Genomic DNA, 20295 nt, shown 5'->3' with positions numbered 1-20295 from the left:
ATTTTACCTCTGCCACCTTCAGAATTTGAAAGAGTATTCCAATTAACATTGTCAAAAGCTTTCTCTAAGTCTACAAATGCTAGAAATGTAGGTTTGCCTTTCCTTAACCTATGTTCTACGATAAGCTGTAGGGTCAGTATTGCCTCACTTGCTCCAATATTTCTACGGAATACAAACTGATCTTATCCAGGGTCGGCTTCTACAGATTTTCCATTCATCCATAAAGAATTCATGTTAGTATTTTGCAACTTTGACTTATGAAAATGATAGTTCAGTACTTTTTCACACCTGTCAACACCTGATTTCTTTGGGATTGGAGCCTGTCTCATACATCTTGCTCACCAGATGGAAGAGTTTTGTCACGAGAGGCTCTCCCACAGCTATCAGTAGTTCTTGTAGAATGTTGCCTACTTCTAGAGCCTTGTTTCAACTTAGGTCTTTCAGTGCTCTGTCAAATTCTTCACACAGTATCATATCTCCCATTCCATTTTCATCTACGTCCTCTTCCATTTTATGCTATTGCCCTCAAGTACATTGCCTTTGTATAGACCCTCTATATACTCCTTCCATCTTCCTGCTTTCCCTTCTTTGCTTAGGGCTGGTTTTCCATCTGAACTCTTGATGTTCTCCAAAGGTCTCTCTAAATTTCTTGTAGACAGTATCCATCTTACCCCTATTTACATATGCTGCTACATCCTTACGTTGTTCTTTAGCCCTCTCTGCTCAACCATTTTGCACTTCTTGTCAATCTCATTTTTGAGACATTTGTATTCCTTTCATCTGGTTCATTCACTAAATTTTTATATTTTCTCCTTTCATCAATTAAATTCAATATCTATTCCATTACACCAGGATTTCTACTAGCCCTTGACTTTTTACCTACTTGATCCTTCACTATTTCATCTCTCAAAGCTACCCACCCTTCTTTTACTGTATTTCTTTCCCCCTCTTGTCGATCATTACCTAATGTTCTCTCTGAAAGTCTCTACAACCTCTGGTTCTTTCAGAACACCAGTATTGGTTCTCTTTTTAATGATGTCCTCCTGAGTAGTTGCCACCCGGAGGTCCGAATGGGGGCTATTTTACCTCCGGAATATTTTACCCAAGACGATGCCATCATCATTTAAGCATACAGTAAAGCTCTTCTACTGTGACCATAATTCTGTAAAAGTGGATTTTTTGAGGTGTTTTGTTCAATTAATCTCCTCCCCCTCTTACCCTCCTCTGATCTGAATATTTATTCCTCCCATACCCTAGCATGACTTCACATTAATATTCCCCCCCCCCCCCCCCCTTCTTCTGGCACTAAATATTCCATGAAGTAGTAAGTGCAGACAATATTATGAAAAAAGTGCCTGCAAATTTATTCCTCATTCTGTTCTGGTACACTAACTTATAATTCAGAATAAACGGGTACAGAAAACTGTCTACACTGACAACAAGCAGTTATATACTACTAAGCATGTTTAACAACTTGTGAAACTTGTTTCATACAAAGACCATTTGCATCTCCTCCGAACAGCAATGCTGTTGTGTTCTAGAAATGAAAATTGGCCCATGGTACTTGTTTGACTCTTGCCATCCACGTGATTCTCCTGAAATTATCTAACTTTCATTCACTTTCTTCAGTTGTTCTCTGTCTTTCACCCATCTCCAATGGTATCTGTCATACTTTTTGAATCATCACATTCTATCTTTTGTATAGTTTCTCTTATATTATGTCAGTAATCAGTAACTGTGTCATTATACTTTCCCTATTAGTTCCTTCTATCCTCTGCTCCCTCAGCCATTTCTAGTTTTCTTTGTTTTTTATTGCTGGCTTCACTTTGATGTTTCTTCTACATTTTATCATTACAGATCCAAAAACATCCTGTACCTTGGAGTAGTTGTTCTCAAGTTTGAAACCTATCTGTTGTGGTTCACTATTAACTCCTCCTCTCTGTAACTTGTTCTGGTGTATGGAGAAGCTTTTCCTTTCTTCCATTACAGTAACTTCCACCATTACGTTTGCAAAATATGACTGTGCCAAAATATAAGTATCACTGCTACTACAAATATGAAAAAAACTTCCATAAAGTGTTATCTTTGAAGTATAAATTGATAATGGAAAGACATTGGTAGAATATAAATAATTTAAGAAGTAAATGTAACAACTCATGAATAGTTGAAGCACTGAGTAATCAGTGGCACATAAACAAGACTGAGAATGCAGCTAGCTTTCACAAGAATCCCTCTTCAGAGCTGTAGAGTACCCTTATGTCAAATGAAAATGAGATAGATGGACAAAATGTAAGTAAACTGTTTATCGCTTCAAAATTAACCTATATAACAGTTAATACATTTATTCGAATGTGAGATAAGAAGATTAGAGGTGCACTACAGACCTCGAACTATGCCTGCCCTGAACCAATGTCTTCTGCCTCTTCCACCATTGGGATGCTATTACCATCCTCTTCCACCATTTGGACAATTGATATCTAGTTCAATAGAGACTGAAACTGAATGGCTCCCTCAGGCCTTGAACCAAATAGAAAACAGAAACATAGGCACAACTGTCCCCAAGTGTGCAGCTCTTCATCCGAAGCAAATCAAGGGGCATGGATGTCTTTCTTCAGGGCTCCAAAATCGTATTGGGGGAGATCAGGGCACTACGTAGAATTTTTAAGGGCTTCTCAGCAAAAATTCTGCAGCAGGTTCACATGTTGTCAAGGTTGTTTTGACTATGCTGCATGATTATGATTTTTGCTGGGAAGTCTCTATACATCCTCCAAATAGTCCCTATCGTTCCCCATGTGATTTCCATATTTCTGGAGCCCTGAAGAAGGGCATTCGTGGCCATATATTTGCTTCAGACAAAGACGTGTTTGCCTGGGTACAATCATGGCCCTGTATCCAACCACAAACATTTTTCCATGAAGGAATTGACTGTCTTGTCTCACAGTGGGATAAATGTATTAACATTTATGGCAATTACATTTGAAATAATCAACAGATTACTGATTTTTCTCCATCTGTTTCATTTTCATTTGATTGCCCCTGACAAAAACACATTTGGCTGCACAGCTACAATGTCCCGGCTGACTATATTGTCCTGACTACATTGCCCCAGCACTATTAGTCCACTGGGTTAAAAATACATAGATACACTCTGCCCAGCAAACATTCATCAAAGAGGACTAACCAATATTACTAAGCAAAGGGCATCTCAAAAGGACATTTCCTTGTGAGTGTAGTCTTGAAGTACATTATGCTTTTCAAGGGTGCAATTGTCACTTTGCTAATATTTTGCCACAATGGAGTTACATCTATGTAACATACCTATTTAACAAGGATATCTTTCTACATTCCACACTTTTTGTATTTTCTTCAAAAAATAAAATAAATCAAATCTGAATTTCATAATGTAATGGCATCCAACCTCAAAAGGATAATGGCATTTGGGTCAGTGCTGGCAACATCCGCTGTGGCTGAAAATTCCCACTCAAGAGCGGCAGTTCCCATGCAGTTATACCAACCAACTCTGTCCACATCTACCGACTGCACCACTGTCAGTGGCTCAGACAGACATGGAATGCCCACCCTTGCCAATCCCCCAACCCCGCATGAGTACAACTTGCTGCCCAGGTCACCAGAGGCAGATCCACTGGATGCGGGCATGAAGGTGGAGTCCTCACTGCTTCCATCCAGTCAACGGCCTTTAGTGCCACGACTCTTCCTATTCTGCCAGTTCGCCTTCCCAAGCATTGTCTTGGGCTCTTCCAGTCCTAAGTGCCCATTTCAGGTAGGAAGGATCAGATATTCCAGCCCGGAGAGTTTGAAAGCCTGCTGTAAGGTGCGGACCTTGATGATGGCTACTAGACCACACTACATTAATCCAACAGCACTTCTGTCAAAACTGCAGTGCTGTCTATGAAGACATGCCCATCCTGCTGACTTGTCAGCACCCATGGCCAATCTTTAAAGCACGCAGTGCAGCCACTCAGTCAGTCAGTTGTAACTTCTCTGCAATATTATACTGATCTCGCAATGTACCGTTGTCTTGGTTCTAAATTCGCTATGTCTTAGGTTTAAATCTTGGTTAACTCACAGGACTTGTTATTCTGTCATGTCATCTCCAGTGTCTGTCTTTCCCTTATTGTTGTCCATCCGTCTATTCTCTGGCAGCTCGCCGTTGACACCCATGGCCAGTCAGCCCCTCACTGCAGGCTCTCAAGTCGTTTCCAGTTACCTTTAATTCCGGCCACTGTAGTGCACTGATTCTTCTTCTTTTGCACTGCCTTATGTTACTTCCACTTACTTGTATCACACATCATCTGTATTTTTTTTCCTCTCTCTACAGCCTACTCTTGCTTTTTTTACCCCAGCAGCATCACATTGCAAGGCCCAAGGGTCTTATCTACTAGAGCAGACATCAATGCTTCAGATGGTGAAAGTGGATGTTACACAGCATTCCAATGGTTGAAGAAGCAGAAGACATCACTTCAGGGCAGGCAGGGCACAAAGCTTATAGTGCAACTCCGGGACACAAAAGTGTAGTTTCCTATGACTACAGGATTACTGAGGGCAACTATTAAGTCATATCACACACATATTTGGGCATAACCATGGTTAGATATTAAGGAAACAATCACATCACAGGTAAAGGCAGTCTATCTACAAAAGAGATTGCATTCAAAATGCTATGGCCCATACTGGATACTGCTCAAGCATATGAGACCCAGAACAGAAGAATATTCAGGAGATGTAGTCCATTAATAAATGCGGTATCTTACAAAACTCTCATTCAATCAATATTTGATAATTGCTCATCAGTCTGGGATCCACACAAGATAGGATTGATAGAGGAAATAGAGTCGTCGAAATGACAGCATCATGTTTTGTTACAGGTCTCTGAGATTCTTAGCCAACTAAAGTGGGCGATCTGCAAGATAGGCATATTGCATCATGATGTGGTTTACTGTTCACTACCAAATCGCATACTTTTCTGGAAGAGTCAACCAATGTGTAGTTTCCCACTCTATATTTAACAAAAAGACCATGTAGATAAAATCAGAAAAATCTGAACCCACTTAGGGGCTCACACCAGCAATCATTCTTCCCACGAACTATTCACAACTGGAACAGGAAAAGGGATAAGTACTTTCTGCCACACACCATAAGTGTCTTGCAGAATGTATAAAGACATCAGAGGACTAGCAGAAGACATGAAGCATATACAAAGAATAGTGGCATAGTTGGTCACAGACTTTTTCGATTGGCATGAAAGTTTAACACGTTAACACCCTGAGTGATACTACACATTTCACAATTTTAACAGCAGAAACTACGAATATTCCTAAACAGCTAACTTGCAGATATCAAGCCAATACAATTAGACAAGTAACAGTTCACACTGAGGCATATAAGCAGTCACTTCTCCCAGGCTCCAGCCTTGAATGGAATGCAAACGAATCATTTACCAAGACCTATAGTGCATGATAGTAATGTGTTGTCATTTTCCCAAGTTCAACATCTATACCAGTCTGGAGGCAGTTTTCCAAGGAGACTGGAGTTATTGCAAGGGGCATAGCACATTTTCTCGGTTCAGGAGTTAGCAGTGTGTTTTCAAGAGTGTACAGCAATGAAGAGCAAAACTACATTATATATTATATTATTATTATAAATATAATAGAGGGAAACATTCCACATGGGGAAAATATATCTAAAAACAAAGATGATGAGACTTACCAAACAAAAGCGCTGGCAGGTTGATAGACACATAAACAAACACAAACATACACACAAAATTCAAGCTTTCGCAACAAACGGTTGCTTCATCAGGAAAGAGGGAAGGAGAGGGAAAGACGAAAGGATGTGGGTTTTAAGGGAGAGGTAAGTCCTTCCGCTCCCGGGATTGGAATGACTCCTTACCCTCTCCCTTAAAACCCACATCCTTTCGTCTTTCCCTCTCCTTCCCTCTTTCGTGATGAAGCAACCATTTGTTGCGAAAGCTTGAATTTTGTGTGTATGTTTGTGTTTGTTTGTATGTCTATCGACCTGCCAGCACTTATATTATTATTATTATTATTGTTGTTGTTATTATAAGTTATCTGAATCAACCTGTGTATAAATCAAAGAACGCCGTACAAGGACTATCCCAAGGATGCACTGCAGTTGCTAAGACACTGACCTCATATCGGGAGAATGGAGTTTACTCTGTTAGATCACAAGTTTTCTCCATTCAGCCATTCTGATTTAGATTTTCCATGTTTCCTAAAGCATTTCAGGCAGATAGGCAGATGCCAAGATACTTCCTTCATCAAGTCTTCAGCTGACCATCAATTCTATCCTCACAAAAGCATAGTTATGTATTCTGTGCGTATACATGTTACTGAAATATTTATTTTTATTTTATTGCAGTGATGAACCCTGTATCATTGTCACATGATCCTTAGGTGAAAAAATAAAACAAACACAAAGAAATAAAATGATAGAAAATATCCTACGCCATGAAGCTCACAGTGACTCAAAGAAGATGTATATACACGACTCTTCCCACACTTTTCTTATAATGCTATTGCTTCTGATACGCATTCACAATCCAAAATAAAATACTTGGTTAAAATCAGTCAGAGTTGCGCGTGCAGCTCACCAAAAATCCATTAAGGCAATCTGCATCTGCAAAGATATTCCATATTCTCATGTGTTTGCAACTGATTTTCAGTGTGGTATGGTTTTTGCTTTCTATGTGCAGCTTCATACACATCTACACATATTTTCTGCTACCTTCTTTAACGGTGTGTGGCAGGATACTTCATATATCACCTCTCTTTTCTATAGATATATTATATGTCTTAGTCTATAGTTGCAGTTTTTTTTTTTTTTTACCTACTAGCTACCAGCTTTGGGACATAATACTATCCTTTCAGGAATAGTGTGCACAAAGAACAACTATACATAAACCTCCGTATCAGTCCAAATATATTTGATTTTATTGTCATGTTTTTTTACAAATGTATGTCTATGTCTTGAACCACGGACCTTGCCATTGGTGAGGAGGCTTGTGGGCCTCAATGATACAGATAGTCGTAGCATAGGTGCAACCACAACGGAGGGGTATCTGTTGAGAGGCCAGACAAACGCGTGGTTCCTGAAGAGGGGCAGCAGCCTTTTCGGTAGTTACAGGAGCAACAGTCTGGATGATTGACTGATCTGGCCTTGTAACACTAACCAAAACGGCCTTGCTGTGCTGCTACTGCGAATGGCTGTAAGCAAGGGGAAACTACAGCCATCATTTTTCCCAAGGGCATGCAGCTTTACTGTATGGTTAAATGATGATGGCGTCCTCTTGGGTAAAATATTCCGGAGGTAAAATAGTCCTCCATTCGGATCTCTGGGCGGAGACTACTCAAGAGGACGTCGTTACCATGAGAAACACAAATGACGTTCTATGGATCAGAGCGTGGAACGTCAGATCCCTTAATCGGGCAGGTAGGTTATAAAATTTAAAAAGGGAAATGGATAGGTTACAGTTCGATATGTTGGGAATTAGTGAAGTTTGGAGGCAGGAGGAACAAGACTTTTGGTCAGGTGAATACAGGGTTATAAATACAAAATCAAATAGGGGGAATGCAAGAGTAGGTTTAATAATGAATAAAAAATAGGAGTATGGGTAAGCTCTACAAACAGCATAGTGAACGCATTATTGTGGCCAAGATAGACAAGAAGCCCACGCCTACTACAGTAGTACAAGTTTATATGCCAACTAGCTCTGCAGATGAGAAAGAAATTGATGAAATGTATGAGGAGATAGAAGAAATTATTCAGGTAGTGAAGGGAGACGAAAATTTAATAGTTATGGGTGACTGGAATTCGAGAGTAGGAAAAGGAAGAGAAGGAAACGTAGTAGGTGAATATGGATTGGGGCTAAGAACTGAAAGAGGAAGCCCCCTGGTAGAATTTTGCGCAGAGCATAACTTAATCATAGCTAACACTTGGTTCAAGAATCATGAAAGAAGGTTGTATACATGGAAGAACCCTGAAGATACTAAAAGGTATCAGATAGATTATATAATGGTAAGACAGAGATTTAGGAACCAGGCTTTAAACTGTAAGGCATTTCCAGTGGCAGATATGGACTCTGACCACAATCTATTGGTTATGAACTGTAGATTAAAACTGAAGAAACTGCAAAAAGGTGGGAATTTAAGGAGATGGGGCCTGGATAAACTGAAAGAACTACAGGTTGTACAGAGTTTCAGGGAGAGCATAAGGGAACAATTGACAGGAATGGGGGAAAGAAATACAGTAGAAAAAGAATGGGTAGCTTTGAGGGATGAAATAGTGAAGGCAGCAGAGGATCAAGTAGGTAAGAAGACGAGGGCTACTAGAAACCCTTGGGTAACAGAAGAAATATTGAATTTAATTGATGAAAGGAGAAAATATAAAAATGCAGTAAATAATGCAGGCAAAAAGGAATACAAACGTCTTAAAAATGATATCGACAGGAAGTGCAAAATGGCTAAGCAGGGATGGCTAGAGGACAAATGTAAGGATGTAGAGGCTTATCTTACTAGGGGTAAGATAGATACTGCCTACAGGAAAATTAAAGAGACCTTTGGAGAAAGGAGAACCACTTGCATGAATGTCAAGAGCTTTGATGGAAACCCAGTTCTAAGCAAAGAGGGGAAAGCAGAAAGGTGGAAGGAGTATATAGAGTATCTATACAAGCGCGATGTACTTGACGACAATATTATGGAAATGAAAGAGGATGTAGATGAAGATGAAATGGGAGATATGATACTGCGTGAAGAGTTTGACAGAGTTGACAGAGCACTGAAAAACCTGAGTCGAAACAAGGCCCCGGGAGTAGACAACATTCCACTAGAACTACTGACAGCCTTGGGAGAGCCAGCCCTGACAACGCTCTACCATATTGTGAACAAGATGTATGAGGCAGGCGAAATACCGTCAGACTTCAAGAAGAATATAATAATTCCAATCCCTAAGAAAGCAGGTGTTGGCAGATGTGAAAATTACGGAATTGTCAGTTTAATAAGTCACAGCTGCAAAATACTAACGTGAATTCTTTACAGACGAATGGAAAAACTGATAGAAGCCGACCTCGGACAGGATCAGTTTGGATTCCGTATAAATGTTGGAACACATGAGGCAATACTGACCCTATGACTTATCTTGGAAGAAAGATTAAGGAAAGGCAAACCTACGTTTCTAGCATTTGTAGAATTAGAGAAAGCCTTTCACAATGTTGACTGGAATAGTCTCTTTCAAATTCTGAAGGTGGCAGGGGTAAAATACAGGGAGCGAAAGGCTATTTACAATTTGAACAGAAAGCAGATGGCAGTTACAAGAGTCGTGGGGCATGAAAGGGAAGCAGTGGTTGGGAAGGGAGTGAGACAGGGTTGTAGCCTATCCCCGATGTTATTCAATCTGTATATTGAGCAAGCAATAAAGGAAACAAAAGAAAAGTTCGGAGTAGGAATTAAAATCCACGGAGAAGAAATAAAAACTTTGAGGTTCACCAATGACATTGTAATTCTGTCAGAGACAGCAAAGGACTTGGAAGAGCAGCTGAACGGAATGGACAATGTCTTGAAAGGAGGGTATAAGATGAACATCAACAAAAGCAAAACGAAGATAATGGAATGTAGTTGAATTAAATCGGGATATGCTGAGGGAATTAGATTAGGAAATGAGATGCTTAAAATAGTAAAGGAGTTTTGCTATTTGGGGAGCAAAATGACTGATGATGGTCGAAGTAGAGAGGACATAAAATGTAGAAAGGCAATGGCAAGGAAAGCGTTTCTGAAGAAGAAAAATTTGTTAACATCGAGTATAGATTTAAATGTCAGGAAGTCGTTTCTGAAGGTATTTGTATGGAATGTAGGAATGTATGGAAGTGAAACGTGGATAATAAATAGTTTAGACAAGAAGAGAATAGAGGCTTTCGAAATGTGGTGCTACAGAAGAATGCTGAAGATTAGATGGGTAGATCACATAACTAATGAGGAGGTATTGAATAGAATTGGTGAGAAGAGAAGCTTGTGACACAACTTGACTAGAATTAATGGTTGAACTGTGTAAGCATTCACTTGAGCCCGAACAACTGCTACAATTCCGCACTGCATTGATAATGACCTGACACAGGTCGAAATCTGATCTGTGTTGTGACTATAAATGTCATATTAATGGAACTTAATTCTACAACTGACTGCTGCTCTATCTAACACAATAAATCCATTTTTCATCGCCAGTAACAATTTGATGCCAAACTGATTTTCTTTCATGTCTTTGAAGCAAAATTTGACAAATGGTTTTTCAGTTTTCCATCTGTCTTTCATTCAATTCATGTGGAACCCATTTTCCACACTTTTGGATCTTTCCCATAGCTTTCAAACGGTCAGAAATTGTTTGTTGTGTAACATTTAGCATTGCTGCCATTTGCTTCTGACTCAAAGTATCATCTTCATCCAATATTGCTTGCAATTCGGCGTCTTCGAACTTTTTTGGTGGTCTTCCACGTTCTTCATTTCTTAAATCAAAATCATTATTTCTGAACTGTTCAAACCATCTTTTGCATGTTGCTTCTGATAGAGCATTATCACCATATGCCTCGACAAGCATTCGATGCGACTCTGCAGCACCTTTCTTTTATTTATTTATTTTTTTTTTCAAATGAAAACAAAAAATTAATGCTTTCCGCAAATCGTCACTATCTGGTACAAAATTCGACATTGTTAACACGATGAAAACATACGATGTTGTTTGTTCCATGACTTGATGTATACTAAATATCTTTGACAGATGTCATACCAACCAAACAAAAAAAAACTAAGGCTCGTTCACAACAAATGTTCCGTATCGACACATTTGTATCTTACTGCTCATTTCATACCAGTACACCTGGTATTTCAAGGGTAAATTGCTAGTACTAGCAGCAAGTTTCACTTCTCTGCAGGTCTTCCTGTTACAATATTCTTCATCTCTACTTCCATGGGAAGAAAAAAAAAAAAAAAACAACAACTACAAGTAGTCCTACGGAACTTTCAATGTCAGATCATTTATGTACATTATGAACACCAATAGTCTTAGATCACTCCCTCAGGTTATAATTGCAGATTTTTGCCTCCCCTTGTTTTCAAAACAGGTGTATCCACCTCATCCCAGGTGCAGATTGATGTGTTCCTCTCATCCCGTAGACCAAGTCACGTGCTCTACCTTTAAACCTTCCAACCAATTTCTCTCTCCTCCTCAAGGAAAGAATCAGTAGTTCTGAAAGCTCGGATACTGTTGTGTATTTTTATATGTGTATCAGTAGTACTGAATATTTCATCTCCTGAAGGTAAGCCAGTATGTTTAATTGTCTCTGCAGCCTTTGTTCAATTTACATGTTCAGGTTTATTGCGAAAATTATCTATGGAACATGGAACAAACAAACTAGTCAAAGAAGCCACAATATTGACTAGAACTTCTGTCTTCCACCCAACCAATGAATTTCAAGAATTCTGTCTGCTCCACACCACTCTATCCTGCTTCACTTGGCTGACAAATGTATGCATTTTTCTGTGTAACAAATAAGTTCAGTTAACTTTAGATTGGAAAATCCAGTTGAAATACTGACAATATAATGAAAATAATAGAGGGAAACATTCCACGTGGGAAAAATATATCTAAAAACAAAGATGCTGTAACTTACCAAACGAAAGCGTTGGTAAGTTGATAGAGACAAAAAACACACAAACACGCACACAAATTACAAGCTTTCGCAACCCATGGTTGCTTCATCAGGAAAGAGGGAAGGAGAGGGAAAGATGAAAGGATGTGGTTTTTAAGGGAGAGTGTAAGGAGTCATTCCAATCCCGGGAGCGGAAAGACTTACCTTAGGGAAGGAAAGACGAAAAGATGTGGGTTTTAAGGGAGAGGGTAAGGAGTCATTCCAATCCCGGGAGCAGAAAGACTTACCTTCCCTAAGGTCTTACCTTCTCCCTTAAAACCTACATCCTTTCGTCTTTCCCTCTCCTTCCCTCTTTCCTAATGAAGCAACCGTGGGTTGCGAAAGCTTGTAATTTGTGTGCATGTTTTTTGTCTCTATCAACATACCAACGCTTTCGTTTGGTAAGTTACAGCATCTTTGTTTTTAGATATATGACAATATAATGAAACGGATAGACTGCTTCTCACTGTACAGATGACACACTGAGTTGCAGACAGGCACAACAAAAACACTGTTACACATAAGCCTTTGGCCAAAGCCTTGTTCGGAAAGGAAACACACACGCATTCACACAAGCAAGCACACCTCGTGCACGCATGACCACTATCTCCAGCTGCTATGGCCTTAACTTTAAATCATAATGTAGAGAATTTGATCATTTTCATTTTCTGCATAGGCCTACTTCAGAAAAATGTGAATGTAAAACAATGGACATAGTGCTGCCCTTCATATTACATAAAGGATATCAATGGTGACTGGCACTACAGAGACACTGAGAAACAAATAAAATTGCTAAAATCAAGAAAGGGCCTTGGGACCAATACAATCCCTGTCATCATTCTATACACAACGCAAAGTTAACCAGTATCTTAACCTTAATACACCACAGATCTCTTGAACAAAACCTATGCACAGTGCTTGGAAAATTGTGCAAGTCACTTGTGTGTGTCTACGAGATGCACACCAAAAATGATACACAAAATTATTGTTCACTGTAACTGATAGCTTTGTGTTGTAGATCCTTAGAATACATTCTGAGCTCAAATATAATGAAGTATATTGAAAAGCATTACCTCCTAAATACCATCCAGCACAGATTCCAAAAACATCATTAATGTGAAATTCAGGTGGATCTTGACTTCTGAAAAGTAAGTAAGATGGTAAAGTTCTGCAATCTGTCCCTAGAAGGGCCAACTAGATCCGACCAACCACCATGTCATTTTCTGCCAGTGGCATCACTGGATGCAGTAGGGAGGGGCATGTGGTCAGCACACTGCTCTCCCAGTTGCCATTGGGTTTCTTGACCTTGGTACTGCTACTAATCAGTCAAGTAGCTCCTCAATTGGCCTCTAGGCTGAATGCACCCTGTACCACTCCTCCCACATAGAAAAAAATCCTTTGCTACAGAGGGAATCAAACTCACAGTCTCCAGATGGCAGTCAGTTGCGCTGATCTGTCTGCTATGGAGGTGGAAAAAATAGGCACCAAGGGGCTGAATGGAACCCAGTCCATCCTCCCATCACAGACAAATCCCTGGCAGTACCGAAAATCGAACCCAGGTCTGCCGCATGGGGGCACTTGGCTTCAGCGGCAGACTTCTGAAAAGTATCTACATACATATTCCGCAAGCCACTGTACGGTGCATGGCAGAGGGTACCTTATACCACCACTAGCTATTTCCTTACCTGTTCCACTCATAAATGGAGCGAGGGAAAAAAACTACCATCTACATGCCTCCATAGGAGCACTAATTTCTCTTATCTTATCTTTCTGGTCCTTGTGTGAAATGTACACCAGTGGCAGCAGAACTGTTCTGCAAGCAGCCTCAAATGCCTTTTTTTTTTTTTAAGAGCCTCACAGAAAGAACATCTTGCCTCCAGAGATGAGATTACCATCTCAGTTCATAAAGCATTTCTGTAATACTTGCATGCTGATCAAATGAACCAGTAACAAATCTAGCAGCATGCATGCCTCTGAATCACTTCGATGTCTTCCTGTAATCCAAGTTGGTGGGGATTTCACACCCTCGAGCAATATTCAAGAACAGATCGCAGTAGTGTGCTACATACTTTCTCCTCTATAAATGAACTACACTTCCCCGAAATTCTCGCAATAAAATGAAATCAACCATTCATCTTGAATACTACCGTACTACATGCTCATCCCATTCATGTCACTTTGCAATGTTACACCTAGACATTTAATCAATACAACTGTGCCCATCAACACACAACTGTGGTGTATTAGAACAAGGATTTTTTCGCCTACTCATCTGCATTAACTTTCATTTTTCTGCATTTAGAGCAAGCTGCCATTATTCGCACCAACTAGAAATTTTGTCTGAGTCCTCTTGGATCCTCCTACAATCATTCGACAACAATACATTCTTGTACACTACAACATCATCAGCAAACAGCCAGAGACTATTGCTCCCCTGCCCATCAGGGCATGATCATATTGAGAATTACTGAAAGGCAAGATGTAAAATGTTTTCTTGGATAGAGAACTAAAGAGGGGTACAGAACAACAGTAGTAGTTACATAGTGCCCCAAATCTCTGAATTTTTCACAGATTATGTGTGATGGGACCTATATGTATGCAGCATCAACCAAAGTACTCACTGGATACTTGTCTATTACCTAATACAAATTTTCTGAATGTAGCTTGCAGTTTTAGTTTTGTGACTAAAAGTGGGTTATATACAGCAAAGAGCAGTTGACTACATATAGTGTGAACATAGATAAACGGATCCCTACAGATCATTCTGTCACCGACATCAATATTTCAATCAAAATATCCACAGGTGTACTGCCGGTCTACAGTGTCCAACGGGCACAATATTTCAGCAATCATACATGTCGCCATCATCAGGTGAACTGACGGACTGAGCTCCTGTGACTGTGCCGACACGGAGATCCGTACGCTATGGCTGCTCAGAGGGAACTGGGTTCGGTCGCGGCGGCAGCCCGTTGGACACTGTAGACCGGCAGTACACCCGTGGATATTTTGATTATCAAATATGCCAGGAGAAATTCAAGAATCACATCAACATTTCAGGTGCTGGTCACTATCACACTCAAGCTCGAATAACCTCAGGCATGTCTTGGAGATGCGTTGGAACTCTTGTTGTTCAAGCTGTATTTTAATGACTTGGTAGACAATATTAATGTAACCTCAAACTGATTTTCTTGCTGATGTAGATAACTACTCATATCTGAATAACATTCTACAAGTATCCAGGAAGAACCTGGTATGTTTTCAAAGTCACAAAGACTAGTAACTTTTCCCCTACAATATTAATGACCAACATTTGGAATTACGCAAATCCTACCAATATCTGGATAAAACAATTTGTGGAGATACGAAACGGAATGATCACATCGACTTAATTGGAGGTAAAGTAGGTGGCAGACTTCGATTCTACAGTTGTGCTTACAAATCACTTATATATCCCATCCTAGAACACTGAAGGATAGAACTAAACAGGGATGCTGCATGTAGGCCTATATAAAAAAGGGCAGAACAATGCCACCTAACTGCAAAAACCTACTAACAAGACTTTGAGAAACAATGTTAAGTGTTGGATATGTGAAAATACTACAGCCCCCAATGTATTTTTTCTGCAGGATTGGTACTATCTGTACAAATACAGTTTATACTCAGCACAGTGGCTGATGGGAGCAACCTTAAACAGGAACTGCCTTTAGAGTTACTTCCATCAGCAATTGCACCGAGTGTCAACTTGGTTTGCGTGGACAGTAAAGACAAACAAAGACTAATTACAGCTTGCGCAGAGTCATATAAGAAATCTTTCTTCCTTTGCTACGTATATGAATGGAATAGGAAGAAAATTTAATATGTGGTACAATGGGGTACAGAGCATAGATGCAGGTGATGTTGAGAGGCACAGCCTGGGCCTCGTGTAAAGCAGTTTCTTCTACTCAAACAAGTCTGATAGTCACATTTTAATCTTGAAATCTGTAGAAATAGGTAAGTAAAATAAGTGATGATACAGGTTTACAGAATTAATGAATTTCTTAAAACAAATTTTATATTTTGGGTTCTTATTGATAAAATGGAAATAACAGTACTGGATTCTGCAGATAGTAATCCACATTAAATGGAATTGTTAATGCTTACAGACTAACTGGTGATTCTATCTCCTTTCAACCCTGAGGAGAAGTGCCAATCTGAAACTGTTAATTTTCTTACAAAAATTTTAAAAAATGTTGAAACACTTGGATCCTGCTGTACAATTTCATTCAAGTCAAGTGGCAGCACTTCACCGAAACTGAAGCAGTCTCTACTCCTGTTGATCTATGACTATGGTGTGACATATCAGTTGAAACCATTTGTCCCTACATTCTCAAACAATTTAGCAGGACAGTTTTTAAGCATTGCAACACCATGGTTCATACAAGTGTTAGATCTTCAGTAAAACTCATATTACCCAAGTTTCTTCTGACTAAACATGAGGAGGGGTGTGTAAGAATACAGTAATGCATGAACAGCCTGGCAAAAGTGCAAATTTACAAGGCATTCTAAATTGCCTATTGGAAAATTCCCCACAGTTAATAAACATTTTTAGGGGTGTACATACTGACCTGGTGGATCCTCTACCATCCTCCATAGATTTACTTACTGCTTAACACATATTGGTACATTTATCAACTGGATAGAAGTTGTACCCTTTTGAAACATTGAAACAGAGACAGTAGCAACAGCATTTTCAAATCCTGGATTACAACTTCATGGGAATACCACAACAATTACAGATCAAGGAACACAGTTTCAATCTAACACATTCTGAGCCTTATCAAATATCTGTGGCAGTAAAATGACTAGAATGGCTGCATACTACCCACAAGCTAATGGAAAAATTAAAAGGCTTTGCTGTACACTGAAGAGTCCACAACTAAATGCTGTAATATGTTGCCCACAATATTACTGGGCTAAGGTTACACATTCTGGAATGCAAGCAATTCTGCGGTGGTGGTGGTTGGTGTTTAACGTCCCGTCGACAACGAGGTCATTAGAGACGGAGCGCAAGCTCGGGTTAGGGAAGGATTGGAAAGGAAATCGGCCGTGCCCTTTCAAAGGAACCATCTCGGCATTCGCCTGAAACGATTCAGGGAAATCACGGAAAACCTAAATCAGGATGGCCGGAGACGGGATTGAACCATCGTCCTCCCGAATGCGAGTTGCGAGTCCAGTGTGCTAACCACTGCGCCACCTCGCTCGGTAGCAATTCTGCAGTGGCAGAAATGTTGTAAAGTAGTACACTGAAATTACAAGGAGAATTCTTCTGGGAACTTCATATTACAATGGACATTGATCTCCCAAGTTTCATAATTGAACTGAAGGAAAGAATAAATCACATGAAACCTACAGAGAATTCCCACAAGGCCAAAGAAACTCATTTCATCCACAAGGTTCTTGAAAGTACAAGTCATGTGTCCTTGTTGCAATTGATAAGTTAAAGAGTGGGCAGACACATCACACACCACCAGAGGGCACCATGAAACACATCAAGATGATATTTACAAACACAACCAACTCATAAACACTGTGCTTTAATAACATCATACACCACAACACCCTTATGTCACAGGTCAAAGCAGACAGGTGAAATCGGGCACTTCCATTGACCCAGAATGAGGACTGTAAACAAATATGAGAAATGACTTGTGAAATAAAAAGTGTTGCTACAACTGAAATAACTGTTTGGTTTCATCTGATTTTGTATCAAACATAAGTGATATGAACCTTCAGGATTCGGCTTAATTAGAATTCCTGCTAAACATAAGAGATAAGACCCCATAGTTACGCATTTCTGGCCTTTTCCATAAAATGATCTATGCTTATTGTCAAAAGTACAATCAGGCTATCAACTGAAATTTGTGACTGGACTGAGGACTTTTTGGTACGGAGGATACATGTTATCTTGGATGGAAAGTCATCGTCAGATGTAGAAGTAACTTTAGGTATGTGTGTGTGTCAGGGAAGTGTGTTTGGACCGTTGCTGTTCACGTTGTTTATCATGACCTTGCAGACAACATTAACAGTAACCTCAGATATTTTGCAGATGATACAGTTATCCATAATGAAGTACTATCTGAAAGAAGCTGCCATAAATATTCAATTATATTTCGACAAGATTTCAAAGTGTTGCAAAGATTGGGAACATACTTTAAATGTTCAAAAATGTAAAATTTTGTATTTCACAAAAATGTAGTGTCCTATGACTGCAATAATGCACCATTGTTGGAATCAGCCAACTCATACAAATACCAGGATGCCTTGTAAGGTTATGAAATGGAAAGATCACATAGGCTCAGTCGTGGGTAAAACAGGTGGTAGACATTAGTTTATTGGTAGAATACTAGGGAAGTGGTATCATCTACAAAGAGACTGCTTACAAATCACTCATGTGTCCGGTTCTAGAGTAGTGCTGAAGTGTGTGGGGCACATACCAAATAGGACCAACTGGGGATGCTGAATGTATACGGAGAGTGGCAGCATGAATGGTCACAGGTTTGTCTGATCCATAGGAGAGTGTCACAGAGATATGAAGGAACTGAACTGGCGGGTCTAGTGTAGCAGGGGATACAACCCAGCGGCTTTGGACAATGACGTCACAAGTCGCCAGATAGCAGTTTACAATTTTCGCTTTTGCTGTTATGTTTCAGTTTCGTTTTTTTACTGATTGCTTAATAAAGTGGATCTGTTTATTCTATCTAGTGAGATTTTTTTAAAAAAAGCCAAAAAACACTTATCAGCCACTGAAGGGAGCTACAACACTAAGAAGAATCGCTTCTCGATTGGCGACTTGTGACGTCAATGTCCAAAGCCGACGGGTTGTATCCCCTGCTACACTAGTCCTGAACTGGCAGACTCTAGAAGACAGATGTAAACTATCCCACAAAAGTCTATCAACAGTGTTTCAAGAAGTGGCTTTGCATGATGGTTCTAGGAATGTACTACAATCACCTGCATATCGCTCACATAGGGACCATGAGAATAAAATTAGAACAATTACTGCATACACAGAGGCAATCAAATAATCATTCTTACCGCACTCCATGTGTGAATAGAGTGGAAAGAAACCCTATGAACTGGTAAGTGGGACGTACCCTCTGACATGCACCTCACAGTGGTTTGCAGAGTGTGGATGCAGATGTAGTTACAGGATGAATGACGCACACTATAACAGCATCATTTGAAGGATCTTTGAGATGTACAAATGAGACCAAAGTAAAACATCATTTAGATTTTGTTTATTATTTATGGTGGTTATGTGTTGACAACCGGTAATATTGTAATAAGCTTGACAATCCTGTAACGACCAATTCATAAAAAATCGTCGCACATAAGATTGTAAAAGGATACATACGAAATAGGTTGACAGTAGAAAAGCTTTTGTTTACTAACTTCTTGCTTCAATTGTTAACATACTTTCAAAGTACCTGAAAGTAATTCTAGCAATTTCATCTACCCACACAAACTAGTTTCGCTACAGCTACCACCTGTGAAGTAAAAGAATCAGTTTTAAAAAACTTAACATACCATCTGGCAATACAGGATCCGCTTGAGAGACAGGCACTAGAAGAGGATTTTCCGAAAAGTTTTCGAATGGAAAGCCACTCCCAGCAGCAAATAACAAAGGGTTATTTACGACTTTTGGGTTGTCACGTCGCGCTCTATCGCCCATTTCCAAACAAAAATACCTAACCAAATCTTCTCAGTCAAAACAACTGTATAAACATGTCCGATTCCGGAACATCTAAGATTACAATTTAAAGATATTCCTAATCAACAGTATCAAATGGACTAAGTGATTTCGAAGACTCGAACCACCTCTGACTGTCCCGTGAGAGACCTTTACTTATTTAATAATTTATTCTCAGTTATCACAAATTAGAAGATTTTACAAATACATGAAAATAATATTTGACCACCATCGTAGATACTTTTAGGGCACATACAGGTAGAAGCACAATATCGGCCATACAGAGACACCGACTATGACAATGTTCATAAAAGCGCTACTTGAAACTTTTGACAAGGATGACTGTGTCCAGGTAGACTTGTACAAGGTTTTTGACAATGATGAGTTTTGACCATGAAATAGCACTAAACACGTTGGAAGTACTAGGCGTTAGAGGAATAGCAAACGAGTGACTTTAGTCTTACCTGATAAGCAGGAATCAGAAAGCAGAGATAGTTCCCACGTCAGACAATGACAAATTTTTAGTAAAGCAGTTGTCAGACAGGAAACATGTAACCTAAGTGTTCCTCATGGTAGCGTATTGGGTCCAGTTAATGTTTGTTGGAGACCTTCCAAATAACATAATGGCCGATTCGTACGGAACGGGACGTCAAATCATGTCACGTCAACATCATAGTGTATTAACACTCGATAGAACGTCACGTCAATTAGTTTAGCTCAGTACCAGATGGTGAAACTAGTAAACATAAAGCAGTAAGGATGATTAAAAGCCTCAAATGAAAAATGTCGGCAGGTGTAGATGAAGTGCCACTGTCACTTATAATCATTACTCCTTCACAACTTGCAAAGTACT

General features: G+C 39.6%; 1 protein-coding gene across 1 annotated transcript in view; it reads right to left on the bottom strand.

Moving 5' to 3' along the window:
* LOC126480987 (phospholipase DDHD2) overlaps positions 1-19485 on the bottom strand; it is a 194677-nt gene extending 175192 nt beyond the window's left edge. Inside the window, exon 1 of the mRNA XM_050104426.1 lies at positions 19280-19485. Coding sequence (XP_049960383.1) covers positions 19280-19424 — 145 coding nt within the window. The 5' untranslated portion in view covers positions 19425-19485. The remainder of the gene's footprint in view (positions 1-19279) is intronic.
* Between the last annotated feature and the right edge of the window lie 810 nt (positions 19486-20295).

This window comes from Schistocerca serialis, chromosome 5 (assembly GCF_023864345.2).
Source record: "Schistocerca serialis cubense isolate TAMUIC-IGC-003099 chromosome 5, iqSchSeri2.2, whole genome shotgun sequence".
Lineage (NCBI taxonomy): Eukaryota > Metazoa > Arthropoda > Insecta > Orthoptera > Acrididae > Schistocerca > Schistocerca serialis.
Note: the sequence above shows the minus strand (reverse complement) of the source record. Positions and strands in the feature narration are given on the sequence as shown.